This window comes from Mytilus californianus, unplaced genomic scaffold (genome assembly GCF_021869535.1).
Source record: "Mytilus californianus isolate M0D057914Y unplaced genomic scaffold, xbMytCali1.0.p SCAF_2, whole genome shotgun sequence".
In the NCBI taxonomy this organism is placed as follows: Eukaryota; Metazoa; Mollusca; class Bivalvia; order Mytilida; family Mytilidae; genus Mytilus; species Mytilus californianus.
Window position 1 is genome coordinate 7,854,725 of NW_026262668.1, and position 25,102 is coordinate 7,879,826.

The following is a 25,102-nucleotide window of genomic DNA, read 5'->3' on the forward strand; positions in this document are numbered from 1 at the left end:
AAATCAATAATGACCATGTAAAAATTCTTTAACTATAATTTTTACTTGTTCGTATAATTCACTTTATTTCATTAAGCATGTAACAATGATTACCATATAATAATAAGTCAAAATTTTATTTTTAGAAACTCTAGATTTATGACACCTTGAAGAGTCAGCATACCTTGTGCAATTTACAGAAAATGTAACTCATATTTAATTATTAGCCGGACCATTAAGTATATATGCATATGCATATGGTCATGATCATATGCATATTGTCCAAATACTCAAATGGTCTTGAACATATACATTTTCAGATATAATTAGTTTGAATGTATTTCTTTTTACAGAAATGTTATTGTGAATTTAATACAAAGTCACCACAGTGCCCACAACAATTAGCATGGTAAATACTGTTAATATTATTGCAATGTTTGTTATCTCAAATACTAATGGTAAATACTGTTTATGTTAATGCAATGTTTGTTATCTCAAATATTAAAGATGATTTAAAGTATCTAGACATTGAGTACGATAGCAGTCAAATAATTAGAATTTTGGATAAAATTAATGTAATAATAATTTATGTACTTCATTTTTCACAGACTTTTGTCTAAATTCTCCAAAGAAATTCACTTGATAAAGTTTTCAGATGTCTTCCAAATCATAAAATTTGCTTTGCAATGAGCAATAAGTATGAGTAGTTGTAATACAAAACATCCTGCTGAAATTCCTCCTTTGAAGGACATTATATGTTACATTTGCATACAATCTAACAAAAAGATTTTCTTTTACTATTTTTTTAGCCTTCAATTTTTTATCATAGAAGCAAGACATGGTCATCCTATATTTCATCATCATTGTCATCCTATATTTCATCATCATTGTCATCCTATATTTCATCATCATTGTCATCATCATTGTCATCCTATATTTCATCATCCTTGTCATCCTATATTTCATCATCCTTGTCATCCTATATTTCATCATCATTGTCATCCTATATTTCATCATCATTGTCATCCTATATTTCATCATCATTGTCATCCTATATTTCACCATCATTGTCATCCTATATTTCATCATCATTGTCATCCTATATTTCACCATCATGGTCATCCTATATTTCATCATCATGGTCATCCTATATTTCATCATCATTGTCATCCTATATTTCATCATCATGGTCACATCCTATATTTCATCATCATTGTCATCCTATATTTCATCATCCTTGTCATCCTATATGTCATCATCATTGTCATCCTATATTTCATCATCATGGTCATCCTATATTTCATCATCATTGTCATCCTATATTTCACCATCATGGTCATCCTATATTTCATCATCATGGTCATCCTATATTTCATCATCATTGTCATCCTATATTTCATCATCATTGTCAACATTTAGGTTCATTCTTTGGTCAAAGTTTTTTAGACATCAATTACTTCGTCAAACCCTTATGGAATTTAATTAAATTTTTGCAGATTTTTTTTTATAGATCAAAATATGTGTACAGTATTGTAATTTTTTTATTTTTTTATGTTTCCGTATTTTTCAAATAGATAGGCTTTGCAACTTGTATATACATTTTTGGGTTCAAATTTTTAGACATCAATAACTTTGTTAAACCTTCATAAAATGTTATGAAGCTTGAACAGAAGCTTCTTCAAGACCAAGAAGTAGCATCTGAAGAAAAAAATATGATTCTTTAAAATATTTTTCTATATTTTATTTAAGAATTGAATGCTTCTTTTTGTAAATTTATTGGGGTGTAAAAGCGTTGACCGAAGTACATTTTGTATGAAGCGTGGAAGCACTTCATTCTAAAAATGTGCGCACGGTCAATGCTTTTACAACCCTATGAAATTACTAAAAGAAGCATTCAGTATTTATAATTACATTTTTTTGCTATGATCATGAAAACACGATTTCTATCAAGTTTTTCTTTTATTTACCTGTGCACTTTATTGTGGAAGCTCGTTTCATCATGAATGTTACGTTCATTTTAAAATGAAGGTTAATTTCAGAATGACGCGAGATTGTTGTTAGCCAATCAAAATAACGTATTATAATGAAACATACATGTAATGTAATTATTTATGAATAAATGGCCCTAGTTTTTGGCAGTCTACATTACCTTTTCACACTGACAGCAACAATCACAGGCGAAACACAGGGTTTTGAGGATCAGTTATAGTTTTTTTTTACTGGAAAGCCATAGTTTCAATATAGTAATAGCTGCTGAAGTTTCCTAGATTTGGGATGGAAGATAGAACAGCTATCTCCAAAGATGCTGATGAAAATGAAGCTTTTTTGTGCACAGCTTTTCTTAACTGCAATAAACTGTTTGTATCCGTTTTTGAACCCAGTCCCCTCCTTGATCAACATGAAAATCCTTTCTCATGCTCTAGACTTTCACCCCTTCACAGTACACAGAATTTTGTCAAAAAATAATACATTTCATCAGCTGATCACAGGAATTTTGGTCAATACAATTCTAGAAATGCACAACTGACATAGAAAGCACATTCAAAGGGAGATAAGTCATGCTTATTTTGTGACCAATTTTGCAGGAAACGTTCTATCAAGTTAAATGCTTGAAAGGAATTGTTGTTTTCTTTTATTTCAAATTGCATCTTTGAGAAATATAACATAGGTTACGCAAAAAAATTTGGATATGACCTTTAGAGAAAAAGAAAATAATACTGTAAATTCAGAAATTAATTTGAGGTTTTTATTAATGCGAATAATGCAACTACTTGAATATCGCAGTGATAAGAACTCGCATTCTTATATCAAATACATATATTTGTATGTAGCTTTTCATAAAATCGCAATAATTATACTCACATTTTTGTTCATCTTTAAAAATCGCAATAATAAATGCATGCAATAATTTCTGAATTTATAGTACTAAATAAATTTGGAAGCACATTTCTGAATTTATGTTCACCAGGAACGCTCAAACCCAAATTTGTTTGAGCCAAGGATGTATAAATACTTGAATAGGTGAAGAGCTATATGATACAAAGCATCCAAAAAAGCATAGCCAAATTCACCTTAGGTTAATTAACTTTGCCCGAGGGAGTTAGAACCTTAATTTCTTAATAATTTCATTTCTAAATTTATCAATTAATGAATTATTAATTAAAGAAAAACTTGTTAAAATGAAAAGTAAATGATCTTTAAATGGAATGATCTATTTTCCTGCTGATTTAATGCTTTTTAATAAATTCATGTGTTTCTTCTAAGGGTGTTTCATAAAAAAACATGCGTGATAAAAAGGGAAGGCACTTAAAAATCTAAACTATAAGTGGTGGTCCAATCCTTTTTGTACACTGAATGCATAAGTGAATTCCACAATTGCCTGTTTTAGTTGGTGACCCTATTTTTAAAGTGCCTTCTTGTTGTATATATATAAGTAATACTTGTTGTTTTACTTGAAGGTGTGGCAGTGGAGCTGTTGTTGCCATGTGGGATAAAATCATGTTGGTAGTGGGACCAGATAAAGATTGGATCAAGTAAGTAAGAAAACTTACAATAATAAACTCCTTTTGGGTGAAGGCCTCACTGTGACTTTGACATGAAGAACCGCAATAAAAGCACTGTTCCTTTGCTTTTTGTGTGTTTTTTGCTGTGCATGTACTGATTTTTTGCTATAGATGGATAACCCATATCCTGTGTTTATCTATTAGTTCATTAAACTGTTTGGGCTGCTTGCTATCTCATTGACCATTATAAACTAGTTCTTTAAACTTCTTGCTATCTCATTGATATTTTGTCCACATCCTATTTTATTCATATCTATCGAATAGTTTCAAGATAAGTCATTTCTAATACTGCGGCGGGGGCATTTAGTGTTACCTTGTCTGTATGTATGTCCCAAAATTTGTTTCCGTTCTATAACTTTAGTTTGCCTCAACCAAATGTTATGAAACTTCTACACAATGCTTATTACCACAAAACTCAGATCAAGTTCGAATTTGGGTGGCGTCACTTTTACAGTTCTCTCTTTATGTCCCTTTATTACATTATATACAAAAGGGGGCAGAATCTACATTCTCCATTGATTGGAAATCAAACATAATCTAGAAACATGTAACGATTTTAAGGAATCTACATTATATCTGACCATTTGATCATTGAAAGTACCAGGATGTTGGAACTTCCTTGAAAACATGAGCTGGATAAACTTTTGACAGAGATGAGTTGTAACAAGTTATCACTTTTCGATTCTGTCAGCTACCTACTTACTGTTTGCCGATACTTTAGTTATTTTAAATGTTGAACTTTAAAAATTTTGTTACACATTTCTCCAATACCTCTGAACAGTGATGAGTTGTAATGTATATGCACTTTTGGGATTTGTCAGGAAACTATTTCCTGTTTTCTGATACATTGAAATAGAGGTGGAGTTACGCTTAAAATGACATGCATGCCGCTTGTTTTTATTTAATTGGTTTCTTAGATTTCAGTTTGATTCCCCTGTACACCTGACACAAGAGGATGATGGACTTCGCATTATACAAAATTATCAGCATGAGTTTCTACATAAAGTTCCAGGTAAAATTTTATTTTCTTGTAAAAAAGTTTTTTTAAGATAATAAAATATATTGAACAATTTAGTTATTTATAGAACTATGTAGTTATTAATAACACTTTTATGACTCAAGAAAAAATTAATTTCAACATACAGTCTTCAATAATAATGTAAATTCAGTAATTTTTGTCGAGCCTGCGACTTTTGTCGCAGAAAGCTCGACATAGGTATAGTGATCCGGCGGCGGCATTAGCTAACTTCTTAATAGCTTTATATTTTAGAAGGTGGAAGACCTGGATGCTTCATACTTTGTATATAGATGCCTTATGTTATGAAGTTTCCATCTGTCACATGTCCATTGTCCTTGACCTCATTTTCATGGTTCAGTGATTACTTGAAAAAAAAGTTAAGATTTTTTGTAATGTTAATTTCTCTCTTATTATGAGTATTAGGATAACTATATTTGGTATGTGCGTACTTTGCAAGGTCCTTATGCCCGTCAGACAGTTTTCACTTGACCTCAACCTCCTTTCATGGATCAGTGAACAAGGTTAAGTTTTGGTGGTCAAGTCCATATCTCAGATACTAGAAGCAATAGGGCTAGCATATTCGGTGTATGGAAGGACTGTAAGGTGTACATGTCCAACTGGCAGGTGTCATCTGACCTTGACCTCATTTTCATGGTTCAGTGGTTATAGTTAAGTTTTTGTGTTTTGGTCTGTTTTTCTTATACTATGCAATAGGTCTACTTTATTTGGTGACTGATTGTAAGGTGTACATGTCTAGCTGGCATGTGTCTTCTGACCTTGACCTCATTTTCATGGTTCAGTGGTCAAAGTTAAGTTTATGAGTTTTGGTCTTTTTTTCTAATACTATATGCAATAGGTCATCTATATTTGGTGTATGGAAATATTTTATGATGTACATGTCAGTCTTGCAGGTTTAATTTGACCTTGACCTCATTTTCACGGTTCATTGCTCATTGTTAAGTTTTTGTGTTTTGGTCTGTTTTTCTAATACTATAAGCAATAGGTCAACTATATTTGTTGTATGGAAGGATTGCAAGCTGTACATGTCTGCCTGGCATGGTTCATCTGACCTTGACCTCATTTTCATGTTTCATTGGTCAATGTTTTGTTTTCTTGGTTAAGTCTGTATCTTAGAAACTATAAACAATAGGTCAACTATATTTAGTGTATTGAATGATTATAAGGTGTACATGTATTTCTTGTTTGGTTTATATGACCTTGACCTCGTTTTCTTGGATCATGTCAAGTGTATGCGATAGTTGTAGTAAAGCTTTATATTTAGGACTATCAACATAATATCAATGATTAGTAAAGAAGGCGAGACATTTCAGCGTGTGCACTCTTGTTGCTTTGATTTTATTATTGTTAAAATTACTAAGTGATAGGTTTCACATTTTAAATTTTAATAATATTACAGAATTTTAATAATATTACATATATTTGTATGCAGTATTTCCTGAAATTTGCAATAATTAATCTTGCATTTGAGTCTATTGTTCATGAAACAAAATAATAGATGCACTCAAAAAATTCTTTGTCTACAGTATACAGTTGTCTATATGATAGGTCAAGCTCTTAATCTTAGAATTTAATACTAATTTATAATTATTATTGGTTACATATTTTGGGAAATTCATGGGAATAGGTGAATTATTAAACACAAGAGGCTCTCAAGAGCCTGAATTGCTCACCTGTATTTCAGAGGAGAAGATTTTTAAATGTTAGCAAACTTGATGAACAAATTGTGTAAAATTGTCTTTTAAGGGCAATAACTCCTTAAGGGGTCAATTGACAATTATGGTCATATTAACTTTTTTGTAGATCTTACTTTGCTGAACATTATTGCTGCTTACAGTTTATATATATCTATAATAATATTCAAAATAATAACAAAAAACTGCAAAATTTTGTTAAAACTACCAATTCGGTGGCTGCAACCCAACAATGAGTTGTTCGATTCGTCTGAAAATTTCAGAGCTGATAGATCTTGACCAATTGAACAATTTTACCAAGTCAGATTTGCTCTTAAAGCTTTAGTATTTGAGATATAAGCCAAAAACTGCATTTGACCCCTATGTTCTATTTTTAGCCATGGCGGCCATGTTTGTCGATGGATCAAAACTTCGGATACAATTTACAAACTAGATACCCTAAGGAACATTTAGTTAAAGTTTGAAGGTATTTGGCCCAGTAGTTTCAGAGGAGAAGATTTTTTAAATAGTTTATGACGACGACGACGGACGACGACGGACGCCAAGTGATGGCATAAGCTCACATGGGCCCTTCGAGCCCCGGTGAGCTAACAAGAGAGACGAAGGATACCAAAGGGACATTCAAACTCATAAGTCGAAAATAAACTGACAACGCCATGGCTGAAAAAAAAAAAATAACAGACAAACAACAGTACACAAAACGACATAGAAAACCAAAGACTGAGCAACATGAACCCCACCAAAAACTGGGGGTGATCTCAGGTGCTCTGGAAGGGTAAGCAGATCCTGCTCCACAGTATCAATTTGATATTCAGTTGTGTTGAGAATTAGTGAAAACCACAAAATTAAGTATCCACGAAATATATTTTTTCCTGAAAGCATGAAAATTGATAACAATGAAAATAAACTAATTTACAATACATTGTGATGAGATAAAAACATGTTATATTTCAGATGTAACAGAGAAAATATTTAAGATAGGATCAATGGAACCAGGTGCCATGTTGTATGAAGCCAACAGAGAATTTATGGTATAAACAGATTGATATTTATTTAAAATTAAAGTAAACATGAGGAAAACATCAATGAGACATCAATCCTATAGCCATCTTGTCACTATCAAAGTTTTCCATCAAAAACTTGGTAAAAGAAAACTTTGAACAAGAAAACTTGGTCAAAGTCATCTGTTGTCACTATCAAAAATTAAAGTCTTTGTTAAAGAAAAGGCAGGAATTCAATGTTTACAAAGAGAAAAATGTGTCAAAGAAACTTCTCACAGAATGACTGCATTGCATTTTCACTGTGTATTCTGTGTATTTCCATTTTATGAAGGCGAATTAGAAATAATACAAGAGTGAGGAAAAGGTTTACAAGAAACTGGCTGCTAAGAAGACAGAGAATTAAGTACCTTTCACACTCTTGCAGTAAGGATCTGTCAAATTAAGGAATTATTTAAGAATTGAAGAAGCAATATTCAATCTGTTTCTTGGTAAAGTAGACAACTAAATAAATTAAATAAATTAATCTATAGTTTCAATCTCCACATCGATTTTTTTTTTCTCTTACTGGAACTCTACCTTTTTCTGTAAAATTTGCCATGTGCTTTTATTTTTTAAAAAGTCTGAATAATCTATTGTTACCAAACAGAAAAGAGGAGAAAATATATTTATATTCAGTGACGGCCAACTAGAAAATTCCTGAAATTAATCCTGAAAAAAATAATGACAGCATTTCTAAACAGAAATAAAAATTAGCCCTTTCCAGAATGTTTTTCACAGCTTTCATCATGGGTCAGTAAGTCATTTGTCTTAATTTAAACCACAATACTGAATGATATGCATGATAAAAAAATTAACTACTAATAAAACACTCTTTATCATTGATTTAAACCCCAACTGTGACTTGGCTATAGGGGTATATACTTCTCCTGTCTTGAAGTATAATATTTGCTTGAGAGGGATTTCCATTTAGCTGTTAGGGGTGTAAATATATGCAGCCACATCTTGCTGATATGTGGATGTCAAATTTGATGCCTTGTGTATGGTGAGTGCCACACACACTGCACAATTTTGAAACCTTGTACAAAACTGTAATTCGTCTGTTGAAAGACAAAATGTTTGCCCCTATCCAGCATGCCCTCATTTTTGATTGGCAGTCATATTTTCCTCCCCTTTACTACTGTCAACCTACCTTACAGAACCTACCTACTGTATTAATTGAAATTTTTAAGTCTCCCAAACGAAGTTTGGGAAGACTTATTGGTTTTGCTCAGTTCTTATTATTATTATTATTCTTCTTCTTCTTCCGCCGCTTTTAAATTTGAACTTGTCCGCACCCGTTCTCCAAAACCACTTGTCAGATTAACTTAGGGTTTTACAATATGTTAGACTAACATGTCTAGTGGTGCAATCAGGGTTTTGTTTGTGCAATGGGGTTTATAAAGGGGTACTTTGAGGGGCAAAAAGAAAAGAGGGTTTTACTATAGAACCCTATGGGATTATTTTTTTTAAATTTTCAAATGATTATAAATTGAAAACCACTTGTGATAGACACAATGTTTTTAATTTAAAATGTTCTAAATGATAAAGCCCATTAAATGAAATACAGGGTTAGTCCCCAGGGGTCATCCCCACCCCCTGCCGTTTAAGAAAGTTCTAATATCTTGTAAGTGGTCAAGATCCCAACCCCTAAACCATATATATTCTGGTTTGTCATGCTAAGATGGTTTGAATGATATACAGGGTTAGTCCCCAGGGGTCATCCCGACCCCCTGCCATTTGAGAAAGGTCCAATATCTTGTAAATGGTAGAGATCCCCACCCCTAAACCATATATATTCTGGTTTGTCATGATAAAGCACATCAAATGAAATACAGGGTTAGTCCCCAGGGGTCACCCCCACCCCCTGCCATTTAAGAAAGTTCTATTATCTTGTAAGTGGTCAAGATCCCTACCCCTAAACCATATATATTCTGGTTTGTCATGCAAAGATGGTTTGAATGATATACAGGGTTAGTACCCGGGGGTCATCCCGACCCCCTGCCATTTGAGAAAGTTCTAATATCTTGTAAATGCTTGAGATCCCCATCCCTAAACCATATATATTCTGGTTTGTCATGTTAAAGCACATCAAATGAAATACAGGGTTAGTCACCAGGGGTCACCCCCACCCCCTGCCATTTAAGAAAGTTATAATATCTTGTAAGTGGTCAAGATCCCCACCCCTAAACCATATATATTCTGGTTTTGTCATGCGAAGATGGTTTGAATGATATACAGGGCTAGTCCCCAGGGGTCATCCCGACCCCCCTGCCATTTGAGAAAGTTCTAATATCTTGTAAATGGTCGAGATCCCCACCCCTAAACCATATATATTCCTGTTCGTCATGTCACAAACATTTGAATGACGTATATGGTCAGTCCCCAGGGGTTCCCCCCACCCCTAATGTTCTAGTATCTTGTAAATGGTTGAGATCCCCACCCCTAAACCCTATATATTCCTGTTCGTCATGTCTCGAACATTTGAATGATGTATAGGGTCAGTCCCCAGGGGTTCCCCCCAACCCCCAATGTTCTAGTATCTTGTAAATGGTTGAGATCCCCACCCCTAAACTATATATATTCTGGTTTGTCATGCCAAGATGATTTGAATGATATACAGGGTTAGTCCCCAGGCATCATTAATGCATATAACTTTACCGGACCAAACCAATTTTCACTGGACTTTGCTCAATGTCAGGCGACCCTGGGAATTACGAATTATGGGAGCTTCGTTTGGGAGACTTCGTAACAGCATCCTGTTACAATCATTTCTTGTTTCTGTTGAATTTTAATGAAATATTTGCCACCTGACTTTAAGCAAATGACAACCATTCAGTTATTGATTAACTTTAAATTCAAAAATTTTTGCGTGCATTTATTATTGTGATTTTTGAAAATTGAACAAATGAGATTAATTATGCGATTTCAGTAAAATTTGCATATAGATATATGCATCAGATATAAGAATGGAAGTTCTTATTATTGCAAAACTCTCCCAGTCGCATTATTCACATTAATAAAAACCTCGCCATAATTTCTGAATTTACAGTAATTTGTTTTCAGAAAGGAAGTCAGAAAGCAGATGAGTATGTCAGAATGATAAAAGACAAACTAGATATAGCGGTAGATCAATGTATCCAGGCATCGGGTCATGAACTAGAACCAACAAAACAGAAACAGTTATTAAGGGTAACAATATATTCGAATGAAAAGTTGATTTTATGTTATTACCACTAAGTGGATGGGGCATTATAGTCATTGTATATATTCATATATTTTCAAAAAATGTAGTTGTCCAAAGTCTGATGTATGTAATTTTTGGTATGCAGTTAAATAAAGATAAGTCATAAGTTGTTTGCATCTTTTTTCCAGTTGATGCACTTTTGAATGCTTTTTATACAACCGCAAAAAAATTTTGCGGTCGTATATTGGTATCACGTCGTCGTCGTCAGCGTTCGTCTGAAGACAGTTGGTTTCCGGACAATAACTTTAGTATAATTAAATAGAAATCTATGAAATTTAAACACAAGGTTTATAACCACAAAAGAAAGGTTGTGATTGATTTTGGGGGTTATGGTCCTAACAGTTTAGGAATTAGGGGCCAAAAAGGGGCCCAAATAAGCATTTTTCTAGTTTCCAGACAATAACTTGTGGAACGGTGTATGGATCTCTCTGAAATTATTTAAGAATTTGCTTTGGGGGGTTATGGCTCTAACCGTTTAAGAATTAGGGGCAAAAAGGGGGAAAAAACAAGGGTTTCCTGGTTAATGGACAATTACATAAGACAATTTAAAAGCAGTGTAAGGGAGGTAATCCAAACACAACGTTTTGATACCTCCCTTACATTGCTTTTAAATTATGTATAAAGAAATGTTGTATTGTCTTGAGATGATTAGCTGTCAATTTATTTTTAGAAGTTACTATTAAGGAATATTAGTTTTAGCCATGATTATGTATGTCATTTTCTATTTTAAGACTTTTATGATGTATTTAAATGGGTAATTATGGTTGCAAACTCCATTGGAAATTTGAATTGAGATTATGACGATATCTTGAGGGAAAGAATTTTTTTTTGGGGTGAAAAAAAATTTAGGGGGGGGAGAAATCATGTGGGGTCAATTTTTTCTCATTTCAGATTTCAGAAATTAAAAAGAAAAATTCTTCAAATATTATTTTTTTGCCAAAAAAAAGGGGGGTCAATTCACAACAACAAAGTGTATTGCACAAAAGAAAAAAATTGAATATAAATTCAAATCATATAACCAATTCTAAGTTCTTTGACTACAGTTATTCTGTGTAAGAAACCTATTATGTGTCAAATATTTAATTACAATCCAAATTCAGACCTGTATCAAGCGCGATTATTGTGTCCATTTTTGCCCTAACTGTTCAGGGTTGGACCTCTGCGGTCGTATCAAGCTGCGCTCGGTGAAGCAATTTATTATATGTAGTTGTGCAATGATATATCAATTTATACAGTAGACTCCATCTAATTGGATGTTGGCCAAACAAATATATCCGCAATAGTAATATTATTACAAAACACCAAACCCTTTCCTAAAAGTGTAATTAGGAGAAACTTGTATTGTATTTTAAGCAAATATTTAAGATAATAAAAAAAAGTTTTACGTAGGCTAAGCTTAAAGTACAGTTGTATTTTTTATATGAATTATTATAAGGAAATCATGTGCATTAAATCTGTTTTATTCATATCAGAATCATGATCATTGGACTTAAAATTATTCAAATGTTGCACCAATTATGTATTCTCATTTGTCAAAACTACATTTTTTAAGGAAAACGAAAATATTTATGGCATTTTTTAATATTTGTATTTCAGGCTGCTTCCTTTGGAAAGTGTTTCTTAACAGATTATAATCCACAAGCCTTCGTTGACATGTGTCAGATGTTACGAGTACTTAACCAAGTCAGGAATCATGTGATAGGAATACCATTGACATATACACAGTATCCTTTTTAAAATTAATTATTTTGTCACTTACTATTGCAGAAATGAGAAAGATAAAAAGGTCATTCATTATCTGGCAAGTCTTTTAAACTGCTATACTTACCTAAACTTTAAAAAAAAACAAGGAGATGTGGTACGATTGACGTTGAGACAATGATCTGACTGAGTCTAAAATAATGTTGATGTAAGCAACTATAGGTCACTGTATATTTGTATATCTGCTAAGCAGAGGTATTTTGAGTCATGGTATTGTTTGAAATTATATATTTTTGGTCATTTGTTTTGCAAGAACTTTTAATTTTTTATCGAGCTGCAAAACATTAATTCATTTTCAAGGGTTTCCGGTAAATGTGCTTAACAAATAACTAAACTACTTTTTGATTTTACTCATAATATTATAAAGTAGATTGTGTATTTTCTTAACAAATTTTCCAGATTAGAAAAATTAACAACAACTGTTTTGATAGATAGATTAGTACTGAGGAAATTCTTTGCATATGCTATCAAGATAAGTCAATATTTGAAGATACCAGAAGCTGAAGGAAGTTCTAGAATACTGGCTCATTGGGCATGTTATAAGGTACTACATATTCAACATATTACACAATCATCTGTTATAGTAAAAATGTCTTAAAATCTGTATATTGGAAAATGTTAAGTAGACTTCAATTTTTAGGAATTAAGGTTTGCACAGATTGAGATGAAAAATACTACTACTAAAACGTCATTTCTATGGACTATACTGTCCATTTAATTATTTTAGAGGTTTCCAGTTTTCCTGGATTAAGGAAAAATTTGATACTTGTTTTGACAAATTCTGCAAAAAGCATTTAGGAGACTTTGTTGAACACTGTCATTCATTGTTCACCAATAACCATGAAAACCATGGATATTAATATTTTAATGATGTTTTTTGATTCTAGCGTTTTTTTGTCTTTTTTTTAAGTTAATTTTGATTCATTGGGACCAAACTCTTGGTCTTGACAGAAGTCAGATCAAGATCATTATAATGTCTGGAACACTAATTTACTGGGAACTGCATATTTTTGAAATTGAAAAATACATATATTTCTTATATTTGTTAATAAAATCAACAGTTTTTGGTAGAAAACTTTAATATGTCCATATTAAGGAGCCTGGATCTGTTTCTGGTCTTTGCTGTTGTTGAGATTTTGAAATTCATAAATGAACTTAAGTTATGCTTTATTTGATTACTGTAAATTCAGGAAAAAAATATTTTAAGTATTTTTTATTGCCATAAATTAATTATTGCGATTTATGTAAATTCTGCATATAAATAATCGAAATTTAAAATGTGATTTTTTTTTCGATGTCTATTCAGTTTCAATTTTGCAATAAAAAAAAGCATAGCTAACATTTCTTAACAATTTTTATGCAGATAAAGTGGCAAGAGTGTAAGATGTCTTTATCCAATGAACTTTGTTTCTGTATTAAATTAAAAACAGTTTGTTGGCAAATTCTGAAGTTTGTTTCTTGCATCTGTCAAAACATGAGTCTGCAATGAAGTTATGGGGTATAGTTACCCTTATTTGTACAGTCATAGACGCAAAACCATTTATGCCAAAGAAAAAACATTAAGATTTCATTTTGAGAAGTTTTAAATATGCTAAGAATTAAACAGAAGGGATCATGAGTATATATAATATGTTATGATTCATTGAATAGGTTAAGCAGAAAAATCAAGATGATGAAATCATTGCCAGAGCGATTGCCCAAAAACTTGGTGATACACCTGGTGTCTCCTACTCAGAAGTAGCTAATGAAGCTCTGGAATGTGGCAGAGAAGAATTAGCCATTAGAGTAGGTACTTTTATATACTCAAGTATGATCATTGAAATAATCTTTTGAGAATTCATACATTTATTGTGAATAGAACAGGTAAAAGGTTACATAAAAAGAAAATTTTTGAAACTCATTTTAATCATTGCTATTGAATATATCTCCTATCACGTATCAAGTAAGAGTTATATCTAGTAAAATGGATAATTTCCAAGGGCTTTATTTCACGATGAAGATAAACCACAAAAATCCCCTGCTTAAATTTGATCTATTAAGAAGATCAGCATTAAAGACCAGAAATCTCGAAAATGAAACCTAGCGAAGGTTTTGGCCTTTGAAGTATTGAAACATAATTTCCCCCAAAGGTAGACCTCTTCATAGTATGCCAGTATTTCCCCATTTAGGTAAACATGATTTATTCAAATAAAGTCGACGGAAACAATGTCCATGATGTCTACAATGTTTGTTGCATTGATCGCCCTAACAGTATATGGAGTCTATCAAGGTTCATTAGAATTCCTTTTGTAAGATTAGAGTTTGTCAGTCACTGACCCAAATATTTCTGATCTGCCTTGTTCCTCTTTTGATGAAACTGGCCTCTACGAAACTTGCACAACAATATGGAGAAAGTGACAATATAACTCAAACAAGAATTGTTTGTATTTACTAATAATGCAAAACAGTTGGTCAGTATTTGACAAAAAATTTTCTATGTTTTTTTTTTAACATTTCCTCACTTTTTGTGTTTTTAGTTACTAGATTATGAGCCAAGAGCTGCCCATCAAGTTCCACTTCTGATGAAGATGCATAAAGATCAAATAGCATTATCAAAAGCTATAGAAAGTGGAGATACAGATTTAGGTATATAAATTGCAATGTAATAGGATCATTATGATTGTTAATTGATAAACAATGCACCAATTTTGTTATAATCATATTTGCTTCAAACCCATGACTTTAGACTGAGTTTGTAGTTATGAGTGATGTGATTTATATGAAATTCTGATTGATTGATTCATTGTTTGCATGTGCCAAATATTTCATTCATATTCAGGGCCAACTTGAAGGCAACAAATAAAAAATAGATGTCATCAGATAAATTGTAAAAGTTGTACTAAAGTGTGACGCAGGAAATTTAGATCGGTTAATTCTTGTAAAATTGCATTTACCTACAGTAGAAATATGATTTAAAACTTGACAGATTTTATTGAAAATTGTCTATTGTTGAAGATTGTAAGTTTCCCTTTAGATGTCTTTTGTCATTAGGTAACTGAATCATTGATGATGATCCCAATCTCCTTTTATTCACTCGTATTTCTAAACTTACTTTTCAGTGTATACAGTACTTCTTAGATTGAAAGAATCCATGACACAAGGTGACTTTCTGATGTCAATTAGAAGTATGCCTATATCATATTCCTTGTTCCTACAGGTAAGTAGTGTGAAACATGAACCATAGATAAAATCTTATTTAAAAACTAGGAATATTAGAAACAGTATCAATACTTTCTAGATGCAATGATTTAAATGAAATTAAATGAGTGTTGTTCTGATGATCGGAATAAGATAAGTATGAAACAGTTGGTTGGGCTTGGCAATGTCTATAATCGATTGGGATTTTGTTCAATCGATTGTCGTTATTAGTTTCTGGACTTTTAGCATATCAACTTCTGGCCCGTTTCCAGTTTGCATTTTACATGTGCAGTCAAACAAATTGTAACGAAAAATATCAGATGACAATTACAATGTCAAACATCCTATAATCAAAGACATAAGCAATTTTTTCTTTATTAACGTCTTGGACGAGTTCGAAAATCAGTGCCAATCAATTATTTTTAAAAGAGTTATTCCCCTTGGAAACATTAATAATTTGGAAAATTGCACTGTTAGTGCTCTCATGTGTACAATTCTTGCCAGATTTTTATGAAATTTATATCATAGGTTTATATCAGCAATGTCTTTAACGAGTTCGAAAATCAGTGCGTAGCAATTATTTTTAAAAGAGTAATGCCCCTTGGAAACATTGATTATATGAAAAATTGCAGTGTAAGTGTTCTTGCATGTACAATTTTTGCCAGATTTTTATCAAATTCATATCAAAGGTTTATATCACCAATGTCTTTGACGAATTCAAAAATCAGTACCGATCAATTATTTTTATATAACAGCAATGTCTCAGATAATTTCAACAGTAAGTGCCGATCAAATATTTTTAATGAGTTTCCCTTGGAAATATTAAATATATTGGAAATTGCTCTCAAGTCCAACTCTTTAGTAAGATTTTTTCAAAAAGTTTCAAGAACAAAAAATTTTTTTTTTAGTTATTGTCCTTGGACAGAACAGATAAAAATGTGTGCGACGCGGGGGACATTGGAACTCTGTTCTTTTATTTGTATGAAAGTTACTATATTTAAAAGTTTTTCTTTTGTGCAGTACTGTAGACAACAGAACCCTAAGTTACTGGAGGATTTATACTACCAGGAAGATAATTTTATAGAGGAAGGTAACTGTAAAGTCATGAGGAGCTTTGATGATGAGGTAAGGATTCGGTAAATTAGTGTAATTTACCCACCTTTTTTTTTAATCCAGAAAACATTATAGAACTGAGACATGTATATATTAAGACAAAGATGGTCATTCAAAATTTTAGACAGTGCCTCAAACATAAACAGAAAATGAAAACTCCCCCGTGAAAAAAAGGTAAAATGATGTCACATACTATAAGAGTAAGTTTGTTAACCTTAACATTTATTGGAGACATCTGATTTTGAATAATTTATTTTTGAGACTTTAAAGAACTCTAATGGACAAAACTGTGTTGTTTTTGTTTAATAAGTTTATGATTTTAAATATTCTGACCTGTGTTCTTTAGTCCTGAAAAATCTGATTTATATCAACAAAAACATGAGCAACATAGGCTCTTTTCACAACAAATCTTCAATTAAAATTAGTTGTTAGTTACTCTGAAATATTCTTGACAAACAAATGTTTATATTCAGTATATTTGTGTTACTTTACAGAGATTGGATGATAGAACAGAAACTCTGAACCAAGCTATTAAATGCTATCAGAAAGGCAGACATGATTTTGTGATTAAACAAACTGAGGATCAAATCAAATTATTAAAATATCAAAGACGTTTAGAGGAGGAATTTAATCGACCATATATGGATTTGTCATTACATCAGACTATTTATAGATTAACAGTGGAAAATAACTACAAAGTTTCAGAACAACTTAGAAAAGAATTTAAAGTTCCAGATAGAAGGTATATTTTTTTTCAGATTGTTAGCTTACCTGCATCAGAGGACTAGTGTTTGGCTAGTGCCGTCACTTAATGTCCTTACTCTACAGCCAGTTTTTACTTTGAATTGTTTAAAATGTCCTTTTAACAACTGGGCCTCAGGTGCAGATCAAGGATATTTTAAAAGGGGGAGGGGGCCTGGAAAGCCAACCTTTGGAGTGATATTTGTAAAACATCTATGCATTTATCATATATGTAGCTCCATAAGGGGGTGGGCCCCCTGGCCCCCACTCTTAATCCGCCTCAAGGCCTAATCCACCCTGACTTACCAACCTCGATCTTTAGTTTATCAATCATATTCTTGAAGACTGAACAATAGTGCCATTAAGGATTTGTCTATGCAAAAATTGTTAACATTTACCTATTATTTGTGCTTGAAATAAGCATGAATACTTTTTTTGTTAGGTTTTAATTTTGATTTATCGCTCATCTCTGATATTAACAATGATCTTTGTATATGTCAATACGAACAATTCATTAGAAGTAGCTATTTTTTTTTCCCAATCCTCTGCCTATAGTGTATTCTTGTATGAGGACAATTTTTTAAGCCTAGACATTTCTACTAATGGATCTTTTTTAAGGGTACCATGTCTGAGCAGTTAAATTTTTCTGCAATTAAGCAAAACTTAAACAGTCCTTCAATAAAGTGACAAGCCAGCATTTTTGAAGAAGGAAATTCAGTTCTTTGCAAACATTTATTTGAGAATACAAAATTTTTTACATATTTATGTTATGTTTCCTGCATTTCAAAAAAGCACTTATGATTAATATAAACATATTAAGAAGATGTAGTATGATTGCCAAAGAGACAACTGTCCACTATTGACCAAATGACGTGAGTTTTAGCAATTATTGGTCACCATACGGCTTTTAACAATGAGCAAAACCTTTAACGAATATTCAGCTATAAATGGCCTCAAAATGACAAAATGTAAAGCAACTCAAACAAGAAACCCCACAGCCTGATTTAAGCACAAAACAATAAACAAAAGACAAATATGATATACAGGGACCAACAACAACCACTGAATTACAGGCTCCTTACTTCGGACAATCGCATACAGAATGTGGCGTCTGTATGTGACAGTGTTAATCATAAGTTCTGTCAATTCTAGAAATAGCAATATCCCAAATTATATTTGGGTTGTGATTTTTTGTTTTCAAATCATTATTATGGTATTTATTTAAGACAATCAGTTGTATGATCCATAATAAAATTGGGTCACCTTGACTTTCATTTTTTTTCATAAATGAGTAGTTATCTTTTTTGGTAAAGATTAAGATCAAAGTACCTACAAGTTAAAGAGGAATGATCAGTTTATTTTGCCGGCCAACACACCTGATGTATTAAAGCAGTTCCATACAAAAACTTAGTTGCCTTCACCTGCATTTTACACATGAATGAATAATTAAATGTGTCAAGTTTTAGATCTCAGCAATTACAAGATATAAAAGAAAGCTATATATTTTATAAGAGATTCGAGATGTTCATTAATATCAGTACAAAATTCAGTTCCCTTGACATGCATTTAAATCATAAAAACTTTTCATTAGGGCAAATAAAAGCTTCTGAATATACAAGATGTAAAAAAAAATATTTCTTCAGTCCTTCAGAATAATTTCTTAACCTGCTGCAGGAAGCCTTCACTTTAACAGATTTTTTTTAAAGGTCCCACTTATTTGGAGGTGAATTTTTCTTTTCCTTTATAAAAATATTACCATTTTCAGATACTGGTGGATAAGAATTCAAGGTTTAGCAGAGGCAGGGGAATGGGTAGAGCTAGATAAATTTTCCCGCAACAAAAAACCACCAGTTGGAATGGAAGTAAGTAATTATGCATTTACAAAACAGTTTGTAGTTTTTGATTTTGTTGTTGGAGTAGTAATGAAATTAAATCACTTAAGTTGGATTTCAAGAATAACATACAAACAGGACTATTTTTATGTAATTTAAGTGTCATTATTTTGTAAATCAATACATATTTTTTAGATGTTTTGTCTAATTAGCAGTGGTTAAAGTTTGTTATGAAATTTTATTTCTCACGTCAGGAATGTCCTACACCATTTTGAGCAAGTGTTTTGTGGTACTGTTCACTTAAATATTTAAATAAAACCTGCAGTTTCCAGAATATATCTCATAATAATTATGCTGTAATAAAAAGAGAATCTACATTCAGCTGGTTAACTTAACATAACAGTTTTCAGGAGTTCATGATGCCTCGAGGCATCAGGTCCTGCATCTGCTATGAGTTGATCAGTTACTAACTAAACATAAGTGTTTTATCCTAGACAATCTCATGTCATAAATCATAAGGATATACATAAAGTAATTTAGAGGGCTTGCTGGAGGAGTGGTCTACAGGTCAGTTGTTCATCTACATGTCACTAGGTTGGGAGTTAGAACTTCTCTAATGGCAAGGTGTTTTTGACTCTGCTTGTAATGGACAATATTGCCAGTTTGTTGCGAAAGGTCATGGTTTTGTCTGGGTAGTATGGCTTCTAAAAAAGAGGATGTCATGATATAGCCATGGTAGCATAAAACACCAATAAATACATAAACAGAAAGTAAATTATACCTTTAATAAAAAAAGAAACCCTATTTTTTTTCTTTGCAGGCTTTTGTAGAGGTTTGTGCAAAGCACCATAATGTAAATGAAGCTATGAAGTATATGTCCAGAGTCAGTCCAGAGCACAAAGTCAGATGCCTTGTTAAAGTAGGGTAAGCTATGAAGTATATGTCTAGAGTCAGTCCCGAGCACAAAGTCAGATGCCTTGTTAAAGTAGGGTAAGCTATGAAGTATATGTCTAGAGTCAGTCCAGAACACAAAGTCAGATGTCTTGTTAAAGTAGGGTTAGCTATGAAGTATATGTCTAGAGTCAGTCCAGAACAAAAAGTCAGATGTCTTGTTAAAGTAGGGTAAGTTTTATCAAATATTGGAGATTCAGAAATTTTTGTGTGCAGTTATTATTGTGATTGTTTAACAATGGACAAAAACAATTGATTGTTTTGATTTGAGGAAATGCTGCATACAAATAATGGTATAAATAATATCTATATCTTCCAAGGTTTATCACTACCTTTGGAAGTTCAAACAAAATAGTGCAGTGAAGTGATCAATCTTTATATCCTAACCAGTTAATGTCATGCAATTTATTAATGATATGTTATACTTAGATATTCAAGTTACAATATGATGTGTATTTGAATTGCCTTTTTATTAAAAATTGCATAAGTAATGCATGGCATATGAATCTGTTATAAAAATAGGTTAAACTGCAAATGTACAATCATGAACAAAGGAAAATAACTCCAACTCTATAATTTGTCTAGCTAAATAAAATTCATTTTTAGCTCACCTGACCCGAAGGGTCAAGTGAGCTTTTCTCATCACTTGGCGTCTGTCGTCCGTCGTCGTCGTCGTCGTCTGTCGTCGTTAGCTTTTTACAAAAATCTTCTCCTCTGAAACCACTGGGCCAAATTTAACCAAACTTGGCCACAATCATCATTAGGGTATCTAGTTTAAAAAATGTGTCCGATGACCCCGCCAACCAACCAAGATGGCCGCCATGGCTAAAAATAGAACATAGGGGTAAAATGTAGATTTTGGCTTATATCTCTGAAACCAAAGCATTTAGAGGAAATCTGACATAGGGTAAAACTGATTATCAGGTCAAGATCTATCTGCCCTGAAATTTTAAGACAAATCTGACAACCTGTTGTTGGGTTGCTGCCCCTGAATTGGTAATTTTAAGGAAATTTTGCAGTTTTTGGTTATTATCTTGAATATTATTATAGATAGAGATAAACTGTAACCAGCAATAATGTTTAGCAAAGTAAAATCTACAAATAAGTTGTCATGACCAAAATTGTCAGTCGACCCCTTTAGGAGTTATTGCCCTTAATAATAAATTTTTAACAATTTTTTGTAAATTTTTGTAATCTTTTACAAAAATCTTCTTCTCTGAAACTACTGATACAAATTTAACCATACTTGGCCATAATCATTATTAGGGTATCTAGTTTAAAAAATTTGTCGGATGACCCCGCCAACCAACCAAGATGGCCGCCATGGCTAAAAATAGAACATAGGGGTAAAATGCAGTTTTTGGTTTATATCTCTGAAACTAAAGCATTTAGAGCAAATCTGACAGGTGGCAAAAATGTTCATCAGATTTAGATTTATCTGCCCTGAAATTTTCAGACAAATCCGACGACCCATTGTTGGGTTGCTGACCCTGAGTTAGTAATTTTACAAAAATTTTGCAGTTTTTTGTTATTATCTTAGATATCATTATAATATCTAATATCTAATACTATTAATTATGATTTTAACCTTATTTTACATGATTTCCAAAGCATCAGTAAATACAGGTGAGCGACACAGGCTCTTGAGAGCCTCTAGTTATTGTCCCCCGCGCAATGCGTTGCAGGGACATAGAAATACCGGGCGTCCATCCGTTCTGTCTAGTTAGCGCACTCTCATGTACAATTCTTGCCAGATTTTTATGAAACTTATGTCATAGGTTTATATCAGCAATATCTTGGACAAGTTCGAAAATCAGTCCCGATCAATTATTTTTAAAATGAGTTATGCCCCTTGGAAACATTAAATATATGGAAAATTGCATCGTTAGCGCTCTCATATGTTCAATTCTTGCCAGATTTTATGAAACTTATATCATTGGTTCAGCAATGTCTTGGACAAGTTTGAAAATCAGTCCCGATCAGTTATTTTTAAAAGAGTTATGGCCCTTGGAAACATTAATTATATGGAAAATTGCATTGTTAGTGCTCTCATGTGTTCAATTCTTGCCAGAATTTTCTGAAACTTAAATCACAGGTTTATATCAGCAATGTCTTTGACAAGTTAGAAAATCAGTGTCAATCAAAATTTTTTAAAAGAGCCCCTTGGAAATATTAATTATATGGAAAATTACCTTATGAGCGCACTAATATGAACAATTTTTTGCCAGATTTTTATGAAATTTATATTATAGGTTTTGTATCATCAATGTCTTTGACGATTTCAAAAATCAGTGCCGATCAAGCATTTTTAAAAGAGTTATGCCCCTTGGAAATATTGATTATACGTAAAATAACATTGTTAGCACTCTCATAAGTTCAATTCTTGCCAGATTTTTATGAAACTGATATCATAGGTTTATATCAGCAATGTCTTTGACACTTTCGAAAATAAGTTTTGATCAAATATTTTTTAATGAGTTATGCCCCTTGGAAATATTAGTTATAATGGAAATCACATTGCATTTGCTCTGTAGCCTTCATTTCTCTAAGATATTAATAAAAAATCTTATAGAACAAACAAAAAAGTGCTTTTTATATGACTGCAAATATTAAAAGAAAATTTTATACGATTGCAAAAATAAAAAATTTAAGTTGTCGGCGGCAGCAGCGTCGTCGTCGTCAGCGTCGTCCTAAGACAGATGGTTTCCGGATAATAACTTTAGTATAAGTAAATAGAAATTAATAAAATTTTAATACAAGGTTTATAACCACTAAAGGAAAGTTGGGATTGATTTTGGGGGTTATGATCCAAATTGTTTAGGAATTAGGGGCCAAAAAAGGGGCCCAAATAAGCATTTTTATAGTTTCCAGACAACAACTTGTGTTAAAGTGTATGAATCTCTCTGAAATTATACCACAAGTTTCCATACTACAAAGGGATGGTTAGGATTGACTTTGGGGAGTTATGGCTCAAACCAATTAGGAATTAGGGGCAAAAAAGGGGAAAAACAAGGGTTTTTCTGGTTAAAGGACAATTGAGACAATTTAAAAGCAGTGTAAGGGAGGTAATCAAAATCAAAATCAAAATCAATTTAAATAACAATGTTTGATTACCTCCCTTACACTGCTTGTAAATTATGTATTAAGAAATGATGATTGTCTGAGATACTGACCATAACTTGATGGAAAGAATTATTTTTTTGAATAAGGGAAAGGGGGGAGGTGAAAAAAATTGGAGGGGGACAATTTTTCAAATTTCAGATTTCAGAAATTAAAAGAAAATTTCTTCAAATATTTTTTTTTGGGGGGTTAATATTCAACAGCATAGTGTATTGCACAAACGCAAAAAAACGGGGTAAAAATTTTTTTTTGGGGGGGGGGGGGGGGGGGGGTCAATTCGCATAGTGTATTGCACAAAAGCAAAAAATTGAATATAAATTCAAATCATATAACCAATTTGAGGTTCTTTGACTACAGTTATTCTGTGTCAGAAACCAATTATGTGTCAAAAATTTAATTACAATCCAAATTCAGACCCTGTATCAAGCGTGAATATTGTGTCCATTTTGGTCCCAACTTTTCAGGGTTGGACATCTGCGGTCGTATCCAGCTGAGCTCAGCGAAGCAATTTGTTTTAGTTATTGCCCTTGTTCCTTGGATAGATAAAATATTTGCAACATGGGGGGCATTGGAACTTTGTTCTTTTATTATAAATTCATTAATGCAAATGAAAGCAATCTTACCTTTCAGCACTCACAAGCACTTTTTTTTTTGTATGTACAGTTTTTTGTACACCCAAGTGCATTGTTGTATCATTGGTAGCTACTCCATTTTACTCCCTTATAATACTTTATTGTTACAACGAGTAAACATAACTTGGTCATTGTCTTCCTCCTTACATGCAATAAGCTAGGATCCCAGCTCAGTAGCTTTTTGTGTAGATACCTATGTTGAGAGTATAGTGGAAATTAAGAATGTCATGTTTCCCATATTTCAAGTCTTATGTTTGTGACGTTACTTTATACTTTTGTATGGCCGCCTTAGGATATAGATTTGTACATAAAGTAACACAACTCGAAATATAAGTGACTTATTCGTTTATTTTCAACACACCCTGCAGGATATGACATTATGCTAACTATAGTTATTTGTTTACTCGTTAATGTTATTACATTGAACAACTATTTTACATATTATCAACAGGAACAAGAAAGCAGCAGCAGATACAGCATTTGAGAACAGAAATGAAGAGGAATTAAATTTTGTTTTGTCGAAATGTGGACATTCTGATAGACAGTTGGTAGAGAGTATCAAATCAATGAAACAACAGTTAGGCTTAAAAAGATAATTGAAGACAATTGGATATATTTATTTATCATACCAGTGCAATAAACATTTTAATATTAAATAATATTTATACATAACAATTTAAAGAATCATTTGATAGATGCATAGAACTTTTACACAGAATATAGCATGACTATTAACTGTTAATTAATTTATTTTTGTGGGTTCAAATTATTGTGTGTTGAAGAAAAAACTTGTATTTTTTCATTGATACATTTTTGTGGTTTTGACAAGGTCTATTTTGGTGTTGGTGGTTTTGACAAGGTCTATTTTGGTGTAACTGTTTATTTGGCCATGTTAATTCACTGAAAAATAAACCTTTGCATGATGTCATTACCACCAAGTCTTATAAACTTCAGAAGAATGCCTTTTAGAAAATGTGAATATTAGCCCAGCCTCATATTCTTACAGGCAGATTTTGTAAAGATTAGCATTTTCATATTGGATTAGAATGCTGGTTTTTAGCTCACCTGGCCTGAAGGGCCAAGTGAGCTTTTCTCATCACTTGGCGTCCGTCGTCTGTCGTCATCGTCAGCGTCGTCGTCGTCCATCGTCGTTAGCTTTTTACAAAAATCTTCTCCTCTGAAACCACTGGGCCAAATTTGACCAAACTTGGCCACAATC

At 32.4% G+C, this 25,102-nt stretch overlaps 1 protein-coding gene across 2 annotated transcripts in view; it reads left to right on the plus strand.

Moving 5' to 3' along the window:
• Positions 1-24,618, plus strand: part of LOC127729204 (vacuolar protein sorting-associated protein 16 homolog) — a 40,681-nt gene extending 16,063 nt beyond the window's left edge. Inside the window, exons 8-22 of one of the 2 annotated variants that reach the window (XM_052236908.1) lie at positions 333-388; positions 3,438-3,512; positions 4,460-4,554; positions 7,227-7,303; positions 10,376-10,501; positions 12,153-12,280; positions 12,717-12,861; positions 13,968-14,102; positions 14,834-14,942; positions 15,416-15,513; positions 16,515-16,619; positions 17,102-17,349; positions 19,114-19,210; positions 20,001-20,104; positions 24,335-24,618. In XM_052236908.1, coding sequence (XP_052092868.1) covers positions 333-388; positions 3,438-3,512; positions 4,460-4,554; positions 7,227-7,303; positions 10,376-10,501; positions 12,153-12,280; positions 12,717-12,861; positions 13,968-14,102; positions 14,834-14,942; positions 15,416-15,513; positions 16,515-16,619; positions 17,102-17,349; positions 19,114-19,210; positions 20,001-20,104; positions 24,335-24,479 — 1,743 coding nt within the window. In that variant the 3' untranslated portion in view covers positions 24,480-24,618. The remainder of the gene's footprint in view (positions 1-332; positions 389-3,437; positions 3,513-4,459; positions 4,555-7,226; positions 7,304-10,375; positions 10,502-12,152; positions 12,281-12,716; positions 12,862-13,967; positions 14,103-14,833; positions 14,943-15,415; positions 15,514-16,514; positions 16,620-17,101; positions 17,350-19,113; positions 19,211-20,000; positions 20,105-24,334) is intronic. The other variant, XM_052236909.1, reaches the window with a different exon arrangement.
• The last annotated feature ends 484 nt before the right edge of the window (positions 24,619-25,102 follow it).